Source organism: Zeus faber (assembly GCF_960531495.2).
Source record: "Zeus faber genome assembly, chromosome: 14".
Taxonomy (NCBI): Eukaryota; Metazoa; Chordata; class Actinopteri; order Zeiformes; family Zeidae; genus Zeus; species Zeus faber.
The window spans coordinates 23,066,193-23,081,953 of record NC_137200.1 but is presented as its reverse complement, the minus strand read 5'-3'; the positions used below and the strand labels follow the sequence as shown (position 1 = coordinate 23,081,953).

Sequence of the window (15,761 nt, the reverse complement as noted above, 5' to 3'; positions counted from 1 at the left end):
AGGCTAGCTGATCCCCTCTGCACACATGCATTGAGCTTAAACAATTCGCATGCAACTGTTGTGACCTTCTTGTCTCAACCTGGGTGAGACAGATAAAAAGAAAACCTACGCCCAAACCTGGAGATTATATCTACTACGTATATATATGTATATATATATTTGGACTCACGTGGTATGCAGAAGAGCTACCCCCTCCTCCCCCGGTGCTGCCGCTGTAGCCGTACTGGCTGGACCCCCACTGGGCCGGCGTGGCACTTGAGTTCTGGCCCTGGTTGGTTACCGCGGCGATGGCGTTGAACATCTGGGACGTCATGTTGCGAGGAAGAGCGTTGACGGCTCGAGTCAGGTCTAGAGGAGGGAGGGAAGGAGGCTTTGAGTTATACATGGTTATACACCAGCTTCACCCAAACACAGTGAAGTTCTGTCCGACACAACAATTAGGGCCATCACAAACATATATTTTTACTTGATGGTTGTCACACAAATTGGGATTAAGAATGAATTTGATTGTCTTGTTTACAATTATCCTCCTCCGTGCGGTTCCTGTGCCGGTTTTACTGTGTTTTTATTTTAGATCTATTGTTTTGGTTCATCTCTACTTGTAGGAAACCAACATTTTAAACCTCTCTCTGCAGAGGCCTCATCAAGTTCTCATTGAGTATTCTGCTGACGGTTGTTCTGGGACGTGTTCTTTTGTTCTCACGTCGTTTTAAACGCATCTCCACCGTATGCCTTTAACAGAGTTAATATAAAGACTCTTTTCCACTTGCACCGAAAGACATTAATCTGGCAATGTTCTGTGTTGGTGTCATGTGGGAAGAGGAGCCAGCGTCAATGTTCCATAAAAGTCATTCCATAAATTTCCACACTCCCGACCGAGTATAATTTCCAGCAAATTGCCGGAACAGCTGTGAATGGAAGAGTGTGGGAACGGAAGCAGTAACATTGCCGTAAAGTAGGGGTGGAGCCGAATCCAAATAAAGCACAAATAGAGGGGTTTTATGAAAATTATTTCGTTCAAATATTTAATAAATAAATTGTTTTCGAGGGGGGAAAAAAATAAAATAAATAAAATAAAAAACATTCTGAAAAAAGCCCGATCTGAATCGTGGAGCTCGTGAAGATGAGAAACTGAAACACGGCCGGTCTCTACGGAGACACACCGATTTAACAACACTGGGTTTAAGGTTATTGCGTCCGGGGATGTGGGCTCTGTCCACTCTCCGTCAGCGCAGGGAAGAGTCCGTGGGGCGGGGAGACGGGGAGCGAAGCGCTGGTCTAAAAACGATTCCGTCCACAAGTCTCACGTGATATTAGAAACCTCGTGACACCAGCATGACGTAAAGTATCCGTAGCAGTCATCTATATGGGAACAGACTCCGTACAGAACCTTTCTGTAAAGGAGGCCAGTGTGGGAATGACTCCCTACCGCCTTTGCCGGATGTTTATCATCCAGCAATGTTACGCATTCCACGTGGGAAAGGGGCTGAACATGCCTCCCCAGTACACGCGCACACACAAACACACGCACGCATCAAACCACGACTCACCTGCGATGTTGATGTTTGCCGGCGTGGCGTTCACAGACGCCGGCGTCCTGGATCTGCTGCTGTTGCTCGGCGTGATTCCTGCCACGCAAACGACACAAAATATTCAGCCGCAGATTCAGATCCAGATAAGACTCGTGGTGGGGGGGTTGGGGCAGTGCGACCCACCTGGCACCGGCTCCTGGAAGTGGTCCTTGAACCAGCGGAACAGGCCGTTGACCGAGGGGAACATCTGGGAGCGGTACCTGAAGCCGTCCGGGCTGATGGTCACGTACTCGATCCTGTCCAGGAGGACACCGCTTCCTGTTAGCTTAGCTATTGTTAGGTTATATTTATTTTATATTTATTTTTTAACCGTGCTCATGTTTTAACATGTACCTGTGTATATAATAACCAATTCATTTCTTCTTTAATTAAAAACGCTAAATACACCAACACACACATCTACGTTCACTAAACGAATCACTGATACTTTCATCTCGACCCATTTATTTGACTTTATTTTAACTTATTTGGTGATTCAGTTATTTTATTGGTTTTTCATCGCGCATGTGCACAATTGATATATTTTTGGTGTCTTCTTGTGAGTTCTCTTGAATGAAAGTGCTTTATAACAGATGAAGTTATTAAATAAATAAACTATATAAACAAAAAATGGCACGTCTTTCAATAAAGTTGGCAGTGGTCTGAATGAGAGGTTCCCAAACTGGGGTCCTCAACGAAATCGAAAAGTTATTTGTATATTTTATTTGACTTTTTATATCTGCCCACGACATGTTAAAATATTTCTATCTATCTATATCTAGTACTCACCGTGGTTTTCCTCGAGGCTGGTATCCCAGAATGAACTTCCCTGGAAGGTCTTTACAGGCGGAGATGTAGTACGGAATAAATGTTGGCTTCTCCCTCTTGGACCTGACCAACATCTCCTCCATTTTCTGTCAGCGCGAGAGAGAGGAAATAAAGAGAAAAGAAGGAAAGAACGAGAGGAAAAACAGAAAGGGAAAGAAAAATAGAGAAAGAAGAGTAAGAAAGAGGGGATCTCGCTTATCTCTACTCATAATCATGTCTCTTTTTAACAGCAATATTAAAATGTACTATTTTCATTATAAAATAGAAGAACGCAACGGGATGCGAGGTATAAATACTGTACGAACACAGAGTCCACCTATAGTACACAGAGTGTGCTCCTCCCACCTTGCGGTCTCCTCCGTTGCACTCCTGGAAGTACTTGTGTCCCAGCAGGTCTCTGGCGAACGCCGCCATGGGCTGAATAAAGCGAGCGGCGATCTCATCCAGGTCCTCAAACTCCTGGGACGACACAAGGAGGAGAGAGCGAGTGAGAAAGACTTCCAGCACAGAGCATCATCATACATGACGCGAGAGAAGGTACATCCATCCATACCAGGAGCGGGAAAGACATCCACAGAGGACAGATATATACATAGATAAGTACGGTGATATGTAGAGAGCAAACTATAGATTGAGATACATATAGATTGATAGATGTATGGATTGACATAGACATACTTTGAGAGCAGCGTACCTCACTATTGATCCACAGAGTGTGCCCCAGGCTGAAGGCGTTCTCCTTCCCCTCCTCTCTGACGTCCACATGCTGGTAGATCCCGTCCGCCACCTGAACAGCAGGAACACACCAGGAAGGGGTTCATTCGACTGGAATATACGGCGATACAATACGACACGGTGGTTCCCAACGGGCGGGTCCCGAGCCAAAAGTGGGTCATTGAGTGGGTCGCGGATGTGGGTCCGGGACCTCCCAGATTGGGGGCGCCACCAATTTCATTGGATCTGGCAGCTCCTTTGTCCCCATCACAATCTGTAAATACATTTTGTGTAATATTTCATGTTATCTGTTCTGCCAGTCTTTCATTTCCCGGTTAAGTTATTCGTGCATTACATGTTTGCCTATTTTGGATGCATTTTAAATCTGATTAAAAAGAGAAAAAAGAGACGTCAATCACTCCGGTCACGCAGTGATGACTGATGCGTGCGAGGGTGGTGCACATGACCACTGACCATGATTGTCGCGCATTTCTAAAATCTCCACGAGCCGCCAAATTAAGTTAAAAAAAACTTTCTGGAAGGAAAATTTGATTTTTCCAGATTTGTGTTCCTTTGTGGGGTTTTTTTAATCTCTCAATGTATTTTCAAAGCTGAGTTTGATTTATAAATAGTAGATAAATGTTTAACAGTTACCATACATAGGGAAACACAGTTCACTTACCAAGACACTGAACAGCGCGAACGGTGATCGATTGTTTCCTTTAAAGCAACCGTCCAGGTGAAGACCATTCCTCCATATTCCATGTGATGTGAAGTCACAATGTGAAACGGTTTTGATAGAGTTCAACCTTTAAATCGTACTACTTTTACACACACACCCGGAGACATTGTATAGGTGGTGTAACCCGCAAAGAAAAGCCAACGTCACTTCCATAAACAGGATGAGGATCCTTTGGTTTCACTTGTCTGTGAAATTTTCATCTCCATGTTGTTATGGATTACGATAAACGCGTGGCGGAAGCCCTCAATCATATTGCGGACCCTAATCTGACCAGTGCAATAGACCCAATTCAGTGTAAGCAGCGAGTACTGGACTGCATTTTCCGTGATGACAGTTCTCCCACAGTGATGCTGAATGTCATTGCGGCGTTATCCCGGACTTGGAGAACATTTCAAACAGCGGATTTCAACCTGAATGTGACGATGAAACTGAATATTTTCAAGAACCACCGGAGGAGACCGACGACACGCTTGTTGTTGTTGTTTCAATTGAAGAAGTTGATGACATGATACAGTCTGTTGAGGTTGGTGATGCAGACAATGAACGAGTAGCAATGGACAAGATTCTCAAGTTTATCTGCAAATGCAGTCTGGGGACAATAACTTGGAAGATATTTGGCATACGGCCATTTATATATTTATGACACACCGAGGTTGATATACAGAGACTAATATTATTGACAGACTGTACAAACTTGCATTCATGGACAACCTGTACATTACGTTCTCTCATTCACTCTAGAGGGGTGCAGGTACCAGTGTTTTGTGTTGTCCCCACTTTAAAACTCATAAATAATGTCACTTTTAGTCAACATGTATATTATTACTGTTAAATAAAAGCCTTTTTAAAAACAAATATATTGTGTCGATGATGCCATACAACATTGCCTCAAAACACTAGAACAGTGCAGAGATTGCCCCATTCAGCAGGGTGTCAAAGCCCCATTCAACAGGGTGTCAAGTGGCCATGTGGCTTTGTTGGTCCTCCATCCATTTGCATTCTGGGAGCTGGCTGAATGGATTCAAGTGTTGGGAAAACTCTGAGGGTGATTATCTCAGAAACACAGTTTGCCACACCCTTGTCATTAACAAGTCATAGCTTTAAAAATATTTGCACAAGTGACACCTGGTTTTGAAGAGTACAGGTTTCACTGTGGTGGGTCACACACACACACACACACACACACACACACACACACACACACACACACACACACACACACACACACACACACACACACACACACACACACACACACACACACACACACACACACACACACACAGAGAGGATGATCAATGATCATCACTCCTTTCAGCTCCAACTAGTGAACGGGGACTTCTTACTAAGACACGGATGGAAGAGTCTGAAATGTGTAAATTCAATCATATGATTATAACTGAGGTCATAGTTAAATGTGGTGGTGGTGGTGTACCTTCCAGGTGACGGTGAGGTGGTTCTCTCCCTTGCTGCTGGGGCGGATCACCAGGTCTCCCTGGTCCAGAGACTCCATCATCTTCTCCGCCTGCTTGAAGTTGATGTTGTGGAAGTTGGGGTGGGCGATCACGCGCTTGATGTAGGCTGCGATGTGCACGGAAAGGTAGTTGAATATAAATATAGATACATAACATGATGTTAGGGGTGTAACAGTTTGGTTAACATTTGGTACAGGGGAGCTTAAGAACACCTTTGCAAATTCCAAAGTAAACAAGCCTTTCAATGAGCTTCTTAACTTTAACCAAATTCAAGTAAAATATTTTACTAAACCAAACTCAATTTCCAAAATGCAAAAGGGTGCCAAACTTTGCTCATTTCAGATCCTTCGATAAGGTTAATGCATAAAATAAATAACTACATACCTCTATATCTCCATATTATAGAGTATCTGTCTCTCCATATAGACAGTATATACCCAGGTCTCTCTCTCTCTACATCTGCCTCTTCCTATATTTATCTATGACTATATCTATCATGTATTTGTGTTGCACTGACGTGTGCGGTTCTGCTTCTTCTTCAGCTCCTCCTCCTGCTTGTGGTCCTCGGTCTCTGTGTCAAAGTCGTAGTAAGTGTCCTTGGGCAGCTTCCACTCGTTCCCTTTGTCCATCAGGTCGGACGTCCTGCACGTCAGGTCCACGTTGAACTTCTCAATGTCGATCTTCATGATCCTGCAGTGCACTGTCATGCCCACCTGCAGTGATGAAAATGTCACCAACAGTTAATATCATAGATTTAGACAGCCGTGTTGGATGCTAAATGCCAATTTTCTTTTAATTTGGGTTATTTTATTGGCTTTGCTGATTTTTACTTTTCTATTCTGTATCATTAGACTATTGTATATTGCCAAATCTTTATGTTCACTGTTTTGTGTGTATTGCATTTTGAGCTTTTCTTTTTGAAATTATTATTTTATTAAATAAGAATATAAATTGTATATTTACCCATCATTAACTTTAATACCTTATAGCCATTACATTACACTTGTACTTATCTTCACTGTTTATTTTTGCCCACTGCAACTGCTGCACATGTTTATTTTGTATATACACTACGTATGTATACACTGTATATATCTTGCATATTCTTATCCACTGTCCTTACAGCACATATCTAGCATACCCTCTCTGTTATCTATTTACTGTATTATATTCATCACTTTAGCTTTTGCGCTCTGGTTAGATGCTAAACTGCATTTAGTTTTCTCAGCACTTTTACTCCGTGCAATGACAATAAAGTCAAATCTAATCTAATTTTTATAATAATAATCATCATCTATCCATCGGTCCAACATACAAAAATGAGGGTAGAAAAAAGTAAAGGCCTCTATGTATGTATGTATGTATGTATGTATGCGCGTGTGTGTGTGTGTGTGTGTGTGTGTGTGTGTGTGTGTGTGTGTGTGTGTGTGTGCGTGTGTGTGCGTGTGTGTGTGTGTGTGTCCTCTCACCTTCACCCTCTCCTCGGGGTGCTTCACCACCTTGTCGCTGAGGAACTTGGTGGGAATAAAGCCCTGAACACCGTTGTCCAGACGGGTTCGAACCCCGATGGCCTGCCCGGGACACGAGCCGCTGTCAAAGTGGTTCCACACCTGCAGGGGGCGGCAATGCAGAATTAGAATCACTTTATTATTCTTATTATTACTCATCTCCAGGGCACTGAACCGATTACATCTTTTTTAACCCATTTATTGATTGATTGCACTGATTAGTCATGATAAATTTGGGTAACATGTTGGGTGTTGACTGATGACTGACCAACCTGGTTTGTTTACAATTTCAATTTCCAATTAATCGCATTTAAAATGTATTGCAATAAATAAATTGACTTGACAATTGCCAGAGCGTAGCTAGTACTACTGCTGAGTGTGTCACCTCGCTGAGCTCGGGGAAGTTGTCCTGCTGGCAGAACGGACACTGCCACAGCCCCGTGGCGTCGTTGCGGATGGCCTGATCGTAGCTCTCCCCCTGGGGGCGCCGGTGGGCAATGCCTATCACAGAGCTGGTGATAAGTTTACCTGGGGTGGGGGGGGATAAGAGTAAATATGGATGAAAGCGGTTGAGTAAAGTCATTTCACTAAACATTATCGTTTGGAGCGCGCCGCTTCAACTCCTCTATATTCCTCTGTATGACGCGTCGCCGCATTCCTCTCCCGTGCGACTCCTCTTCTAACTTTGGGTCAAGAGCCAAACAGCAGTGGAGCTCGTTAATGACACACTGTGGTCGCTTAGCCAATCAGATAAAAGAGGCGGGTCGTAAAGGTTTTCACGACCGATAACGTCAGGTTCATACAAAATGTCAGTTATTTGTCAGCATGTAACATGTAAAAATATATTAAAAATCTCTAAACTAGTCCCGATCAAATTATAATAAAAAAAAAAAATATATATATATATATATGTTTAAAAAAATATATAAATATGATTATTTTCAGTTATTTCTGTGATATGCAGAATACATATAATACATAATCAAATCGGAATTATTAATATTTTAACTTGACTACAATTGTGGGTCGTACCGATGTAGAAGGTTTCTGGTGTCTCCTTGGTGAGCAGGTTAAACACCTCCTCAGTGTTGGGGACTCTGTAGGGAACTCTCAGGTCTTTGTACCGGAAGCTCAGCTCAGCACGGATATCGTACAGCGTGATGCCCTTGTTCCCGTAACCCTGAAAAATGACAAGAAACGACAGAACTGTACTAACATGACACTTGCTGTAATGTTTTGTATGGCGCACACACACACACACACACACACACACACACACACACACACACACACACACACACACACACACACACACACACACACACACACACACACACACACACACACACACACACACACACACACACACACACACACACAGTTCTTAATCACATACTGTTTTAAATTAAATGCTGTATGGAAGTAAAGGTGTGTGTGGTACCTGTCTCTCAAGCTCCTCAGCGAAGGCGTCTAGGTCCAGGTCCTTGAGGCGTTCAGGGTTTTCCAGGATCTCCTCCAGGGCTCCGGCAGGGTTGGCGTCCTCAGCCGACTCGTCGTACTCCAGAGCATCCACCGCCATCTTGCGAGCCCATTCATACGTCTCCGGGTGGACACGAGAGCCGTCCAGAACTTCTATGTATGAGTCCGTGCTGTGAGGAGTAAGGAGGATTAATACACAATGACTAAGTACTAAATTAGCCTATGTACGGAAGCAAACTACCAAACTACTTAAGTAAACTACCCAAAGTACCAAACTACCCAAATTACCAAACTACTTAAGTAAATTACCCAAAGTACAAAACTACTTAAGTAAACTACCCCAAAGTACCAAACTTAACTACGAAAGTACTAAACTACTTCATAGCAACTGTAACGCCTACAAATTCCCAACACACATTGCGCTGACGACAAACATGAAGAATGTGCTCGCAACTTTAGCGCCTTTAGCATGGCCACCTCATGTGGCATGGTTGGACACCCACCTGTCTCCCAGTGAGGCCGTGTCGATCTTGATGAACCCGGCACAGTTGATGAAGACCTTGGGGCCCATGTGGCACATGGTGACCAGCTGGGTTCGGTTCTCCAGACGAGTGTTGTTCTGCTTCAGGATCTGGAGGCACCAAGACCAGGAACAAAATGGATTCCGAAACACTTACAAAGCGGAAATTTTGAACCATCTCTATATAAAGGGCTAGGGCTGGGTTGCTGTGGTCTGCGACTCCAGGGGCTCGTACCTTGAGCAGGTGGGAGCCCTTCCTGAGCCCCAGGCCGCAGACGAACTGCACCAGGCTCTGGGTGTAGGGGTGTGCGATGGCCCGGTTCACGTCCACTCCCACCTCGTTCACCCGGTTGATGAACTCGCAGTAAAGGGAGTTGAGCAGGTCCTCCTTCACCACGTTCTCCTGGAAGGAGGGTCAATATGAGCGTCAACTGCTGGTTGCCGCAGGTACTGCACATCAACACATCGTATTACACAGCTCCGCGGACGGAACGCTAGATTCCGATCGCTCGATAGTGGTGATCGGCAGCCGGCTATTTCTGGAAAACATCTGCTGTTCTGTTAATAAAGCATGGATTCACTTCCCTCAAATCATTCCAACTACATGCTCTTGTGTAATAAGCAGGATAATTCACCTGCAGGGGGTGCAGCTTGAGGCACAGGATGTCCTCATCGCTGCTGCAGACCTGGGCGTACTCCACCAGGGGGTCCTGGATCTTCCGGGCGATGGACACGGCCTGGCGCAGCAGGGGGGGGTAGTCCCGGAAATCCGCCTGAACAGATGGGGCGGAGGGGGTTGTGAATTCATGCCCAATTCAAACCTTGTTCATTTCTACACCCTTTTTGGAGTTATTACATTTTGCAAAGATTGTTCTTTGAGAGTAGTAATGGAAATTTGGGTTTGAAAATGCACGTGCACATGGCATTTTCAGGGCTTCTGCAAATTACATCTGGCCCTTGTATTAGACCAGTTTCCAATGAGAAAATATTTATAATGAACGCTCCACTCTCTGAATGTCAACTGTATTAAACTTAATTCATATATTGTTTTTTTGGGTGAAAAATGATGGCTATTGTTCATTGTGGTACTTGGAAAGTTAACTCAATTCTGAAATGTTTGTCCAAAGGTTTGTCTTTGTTGTCTTCTTTCCTCAACGTACCTTTTCTCATTTAAAACATGTTTCCAAATTACAATTTTTGTACCGTTTAAACACAAATGAATAGATACAATTCAGGACTCGTTCGTTTTGTATATTTAATTTGTGCTCATTTCACCATAATTGTAGTTTATTGATGAAACAGATTCATTACTTTTACAGCATTAGCCGACAGCATCAGTGTTCGACGCGGATGTATGTGAAGTGTGATTTTCACCTCAGGCACAATTTTGAGTTCCGGAGCTTCACCTCAGAATAGTTTTAGTTACATATATTTTGGGGTCCTTCACCTCGGACTTCTTGCTGTTCATGTAGAGCGTGGCCAGCTCGTTGTCCACCAGCTCCACGGCGATGGCGGGCAGCGACGACTCCTGCTCCAGCTCGCTGACCGCCCGCTTGATGTCCTCCATAATCATGTGGGCATCCCTGCAAAAAAAATTATATTAAACCTAAAAATAAAAACTAACCCTGCAGGTCACAAAAATGGATTTCAACGTTTCGGGAAAAGCTTCACAAAGAGAAATTTTACTGCAAAAAAATAAACGATTTAGAAATTTTGAGAAAAACAGAAATATATGTTTTTTAATAAATCAAGCAATCACAACAAAGCAGTCACAACAATCACAACATCTCAGAGGAAGTGTTGAGCTTCATTGATGCATTAAGGGGTTGATTACAGTTATGAGCTCATTATCTCAAATGACACATTTCCAGAGAATAAAAAGGAATAAAAAAAAAAAAAATGAAATATACCCAGTTGTTTCAGAAGTGATACCCAGAACGAATATTATCATAGGACAATATTACTCATTCCATTCATTAGTAGGTCCCCCCCCCCTTTTTTGTAAATTCCTACAATTTTACTGTAAAAAAAAAACAAAAAAAAAACGCAAAGCAAAACAAAAACATATAATATTTCCCCACAAAGCACAAAAATATTTGTGAACTTTTGTGTTTTTTTTTCTAACTAAATGAATCCTTTCTGGTAAAAAAAAAAAAAAAAAACACCAAAAACTGAAATCCTGGATGCACTGCTCAGTGGAATGAAGTCAGGAGAATAACAAGGAGGAATTTTTTCCTCACCTGTTTTCTCCGCCCACGGCCACTACATGAGGCTTCTTGCTGGTCAGGAACTTCTTCAGGCTCTCGATGTCGTCGGCCTGACGATGGAACACACACACACACACACACACACACACACACACACACACACACACACACACACACACACACACACACACACACACACACACACACACACACACACACACACACACACACACACGTCTGCATTTTATTTACTTCTAGTTGTTAATTATTCATTTTTTTTCTTCATTGTATAGTTTAATTTTCAAACCATCTAGTGAATTCACAGGTTTATTGTATGTTATCGTTTTTATTTTATATAATTATTGTTTTATTATTAAAGCATGTGTGTGTAATTGTTCATCCTTCGCAGTCTTCCGTTGTATTTTCTTCGCAGCGTCACCAGATGGCACTACTAAGCAGCGTAGTGCATACATTGGCATGTAGCTGGGATGCATGTGGGGTCGGGGAAATAGAGCTGATGAGTGATGAAGAGCTCCGTTCCTACCTTCTTCTCTCGCTCGTCCTCCCTGAAAGCGTTTCTTCTCTTTGTGAAGTACGGCAGCCGCAGGAAGTCCACCACCTCGCCCTCGCCGTTGATCAGAGCGCAGAACACTGGAGTGTCCCTGCATCCAGACGTACAAAAGTTAGCTCAATATCTCAAAACATCGATGAGTCAATAAAAATAGTATTTCCTCTATTAAAGCCATAGAAATATTTTTGTTTTTGGATGGCTGCAAAATAAATAATGAGTGAACGGAGAACGGAGACTGCTGCGGCTTCCCACTGTGCTTCTTTACATTGATCGCCACTCAGCCATTTCAAAATGCTTGCTCTTGCGAGTTTATTTCAAGATTCAAGAGGTTTATTTGTCACATGCATATGTTCATTCATGCACAATGTACTAAACCGAACATGATAGCTAAACTAATTCCTACCGAGCTAACTAACTAAAACCAATTGATTTCTAAAACGTAATGCAGTTAGTGAATAGAATAATATACATAAAATAAGACTACATAAAATAATAAGATAAGAAATAAGACAAAAGACGTGTATATATATATATATATATATATATATATATATATATATATATATATATATATATATATATTTGTTCAGCATAATCAAATTTAATTATAATAGTGCTAATTTCTCATATTTCATTCATTCTGTTCTTTTAAACCTGTCAATTTACATTTAATTGTATTTCTTATTTCAGTTGTAACTCCATTTCTTTCCTCAATGGTTTTACAGAGGTGAGATAAAAGGTTGGTTATGATTATAAATAAGTTGGAAAAACAGCCAACTCATCCTTTTATAGAGTATAAAATAAAAAAAAATATATATATTTCAAAAGTCTGGACCTGCTGGGGGCGTAGGCCACGCCCAGCACCCGGATGCCCTTGCCCGGGGTGTCATCCATCAGGTCTTCATCCTCCTCCACCTGCTGGTCTGGACGGTACGGGGAGACCTTGAGCCAGTTGTACAGGCGCCTGCAGCAGGACTGGAAATAAAACACAACAGAAGATCAGAGCTCGTATTAGAGTATTTAATTCACATTTTTCTAACTCCTCGTGAATTTTAAGGTTTGTTGTCTATTACCACATTTTTCTTATTGGTTTATTGTTATTTAAAATGTTCTATCTTCTGGTGAAATTTGATGTTTATTGTACTTTTTTTTTTTCTTGTTTATGATTCATTTTTTGATTTACTTTGATTGTTTTATGTACATTTTTAGGATTATTGTATGTTGCAATTTTTATATATTTTTTTCTTTCATTTTCACTTCACGGAGTAGAAGACTCACCCAACTCGTCTGACTCTCTTTAGTTTAGAATGCCAACACAATTGGGTCACATGATTTGTTTGTCGCATCATTGTTAGCAGACCATAATAATTGGTTACCCTGACGATATTCTCCTTGGCCTCGGTGACCAGCTTGGTCCTCAGCTCCTTGGCCATCTGGGGGTAGAGGAACTGGCCCAGGGCTCGCTCGATGGCCAGGGTCCGCTGCCGGTTCCACTCCTGGACCTGGTGGCTGAACTCGTCCCTGTAGTAGAACTGCTTGATCTCGTCAAAATACGTCTGGTCGCCGGCGTACCTGGAAGAGGGCGCAGCCGCAGAAACTCAAGATGAAATCTGGGCGAAGCCTAGACGAGGCTTGGGTGAAACCTGGATGAAGCTTTGACAAAGACCAGATGAGGGTTAAGGTGGAGGTAGACTTAAAAAGAAGTAAAAGGTTTTTTGACCAAACAGACGCGTTCGGAACACGATCGGAACACGATCGGAACAAATGGATGCGGTGATCTGGGTACCAAATAAAAACCGGTAAACAAGGCTGAATCTGAGTCTGTGTGTGTGTGTTTTTTCTCCTCCGTGCCTCCCGTGCGGTTCCTGTGCTGGTTTTACTGTGTTTTTATTTTAGATCTATTGATTTGGTTCCTCTCTACTTGTATGATACCAACATTTTAAACCGAGGGACAGTGGGTTACTTCATGGAGACAGAGTGATTTCTGGTCCGCTCTACGCCTGGCTGTTCCCGTGGCTCCGGATAAAAAAAATAAACAAGTAGTAGTAGTAAATAAAAAAAAAAAGTAAACAAAAGCCCGGTCACAATTTGAGGAAATATGGGCACTTTTTTTCCATTTCTATGGGAAGCAGAACCACTCCCACTTCCTCTCACTGTCGAGTTTGTGCTTCTTTCACTGCAGAGTTCTCATGGAGTGTTCCGCTGACGGTGTTCATGTTCATGCTTCCAACGTCTTTTGTTTTCGCGTCGTTTTAAACGCATCTCCACCTTTAGACGAAGCTTCATAAAACATCGACGAAGCTTTAGAGCCTCACCCTTTGACCCCGACCAGATCGATGCAGATGTCGATGGTGAGCAGCCCTTCCTCCTCGGCCATCACCATCTTGAGGAACTGTTCGCCGTTCAGCTCCTTCACCGGCTTGTTCTTGAGGTACTTGAAAGAGTAGGCGAAGTGCGCCTCGTCGATCTCCTGCAGCGGGGAAAGGAGGGAGAGAGAAAAATAACAGATATGAACGAATATCGATCGTATTAATGGATTGGCCAAAAAGTCATCGTTCTCCGGTCTCTGTTATCCCCCGTACCTTCTTGCCCTTCTTGGTGGGCTTGATGTTGACCTTTGCCCTCTCCTGGAAGGTCTGTCTGAGCACGTGCCTGACCAGGGGCTCTCGGGCGATCTGCAGAGCCACCATGTACCTGGTCCCCTCCAGGACAGCCTCTTCAGTGCTGAACTGACTGTGTGTGTGTGTGTGTGTGTGAGCGGGTGGGGATGGTTAAGTGGCAATCTGTGAGATTATTTTGTTTAAAACATCCCATATTTCTTACTTATCCCATATTTATTTACCTGGCAGGAAGGAAGAACGATTCAATGTTATTTGCGTTACGCATGTGCGCCTCTAAATGTTGTTTACAGTGTTAACAGCAGGGTTCACCAGTTTAATTGAAAAGTGGATTGAAGACATTTCAAGGCTTTTTTTAAGCACCTGCAGAGGTAGTCCTTGGCCAGCTCCAGGGGCTCAGCGGGGAACTGTTCAGTCTCGTGGCGCTGGTAGCTGTCCCGGAGATTCTCGCCAAACTGCTCCGGCGTCAAACCGAACTTTTTGGCCAAACCGTCTATAGGGACAGGAAGTGAAGAAAGAAAGTGTTACCTCAAGGGCTGGAAAAACCCTACATGAGTATATCACCTGGAAATTCTTAACACAATGTAAATGTTTGTTGCAGTACCAAGTGCGGCCAGCAACAACAGAAAACATATACCCCTTTCCCACTGCGCCAAAAACCCGGTAACATCTTGCATTTGTCATTAGTGGGAAAGGTCATATCCGGTTTCAGTCCCTGGCCAAATGACCCTGCAATAGACACATTTTATCAGCTCCAGCTACAATCATGAGAGAGGCTCTGATGTAAACACGACACCATGGTCAACCGGCTAATTTTTCGCCCTTTTAGCTGCGCAATGCGACGTGCGTTGAAGTTCTAGACATTGGCAAATAAATAGACAGTGATATCACTGTCACCTTGTATAATTTGAACATTTCAAATCAGATTTATAATAAATTAAAAAAAAAACTGAACCAGAAGTTATTTACTTTTCCCCCCCGCATTGTCAGACCATGAAATGTCTTGAGTGTGGGGAACGCTCGGAGGGGAGGCACAACAGAGCCCCCACGCTCTCGGCCGGACTCCGAGGCACTCCAGCACCGCCCCAAGCCGGTTTCCGAACCGGAGGAGCATCTCTGCTCCCCACTGCTGAAGGACCGGTGCGCGGGCAGTGCCCGATGTGTGGGTTGTGGGAATGGATACTCCATGCGGCTTCTGTTGTAGTGTTGGGTCGTTCGAAAACGATCCGATTCTTTTAAACGGCTCTTTTGTAGGAAGGAGGGGAAACAGAGTCTCGCTGGGTGATAAGTGTTTTTTTGCCAAGGTTTACAGTTTTATGTCATCGTTTAAGTAGCACTGGAACCACGACACGCCCCTTTCCCGATGCGTTTGCGACATCGAACGGGACACACCAGGAAAAAAAAGAACGACATTTCTCCTGGAAATGGGAAAAGCATCAATTGCCTATTTTTAGCCGATTTACCAGCGTTAAAAAAACAAAAAACAGAAAAAACCCGGGTACACCCACTAATTTTTGGTGCAGAAACA

At 43.2% G+C, this 15,761-nt stretch overlaps 1 protein-coding gene across 1 annotated transcript in view; it reads right to left on the bottom strand.

The window, feature by feature from the left end:
- Positions 1-15,761, bottom strand: part of supt6h (SPT6 homolog, histone chaperone and transcription elongation factor) — a 29,376-nt gene that overhangs the window by 3,489 nt on the left and 10,126 nt on the right. Inside the window, exons 14-36 of the mRNA XM_080013259.1 lie at positions 14,597-14,726; positions 14,198-14,348; positions 13,931-14,085; positions 12,992-13,187; positions 12,451-12,590; positions 11,589-11,706; positions 11,078-11,154; positions 10,285-10,420; positions 9,473-9,610; positions 9,073-9,240; positions 8,821-8,948; positions 8,280-8,487; positions 7,871-8,018; positions 7,224-7,366; positions 6,800-6,940; positions 5,848-6,043; positions 5,291-5,436; positions 3,094-3,186; positions 2,745-2,858; positions 2,361-2,485; positions 1,716-1,828; positions 1,551-1,628; positions 170-348 (exon numbers count right to left, since the gene is read on the bottom strand). Of these exons, the coding sequence (XP_079869385.1) occupies positions 170-348; positions 1,551-1,628; positions 1,716-1,828; positions 2,361-2,485; positions 2,745-2,858; positions 3,094-3,186; positions 5,291-5,436; positions 5,848-6,043; positions 6,800-6,940; positions 7,224-7,366; positions 7,871-8,018; positions 8,280-8,487; positions 8,821-8,948; positions 9,073-9,240; positions 9,473-9,610; positions 10,285-10,420; positions 11,078-11,154; positions 11,589-11,706; positions 12,451-12,590; positions 12,992-13,187; positions 13,931-14,085; positions 14,198-14,348; positions 14,597-14,726 (3,221 nt within the window). The remainder of the gene's footprint in view (positions 1-169; positions 349-1,550; positions 1,629-1,715; positions 1,829-2,360; positions 2,486-2,744; positions 2,859-3,093; positions 3,187-5,290; positions 5,437-5,847; positions 6,044-6,799; positions 6,941-7,223; positions 7,367-7,870; positions 8,019-8,279; positions 8,488-8,820; positions 8,949-9,072; positions 9,241-9,472; positions 9,611-10,284; positions 10,421-11,077; positions 11,155-11,588; positions 11,707-12,450; positions 12,591-12,991; positions 13,188-13,930; positions 14,086-14,197; positions 14,349-14,596; positions 14,727-15,761) is intronic.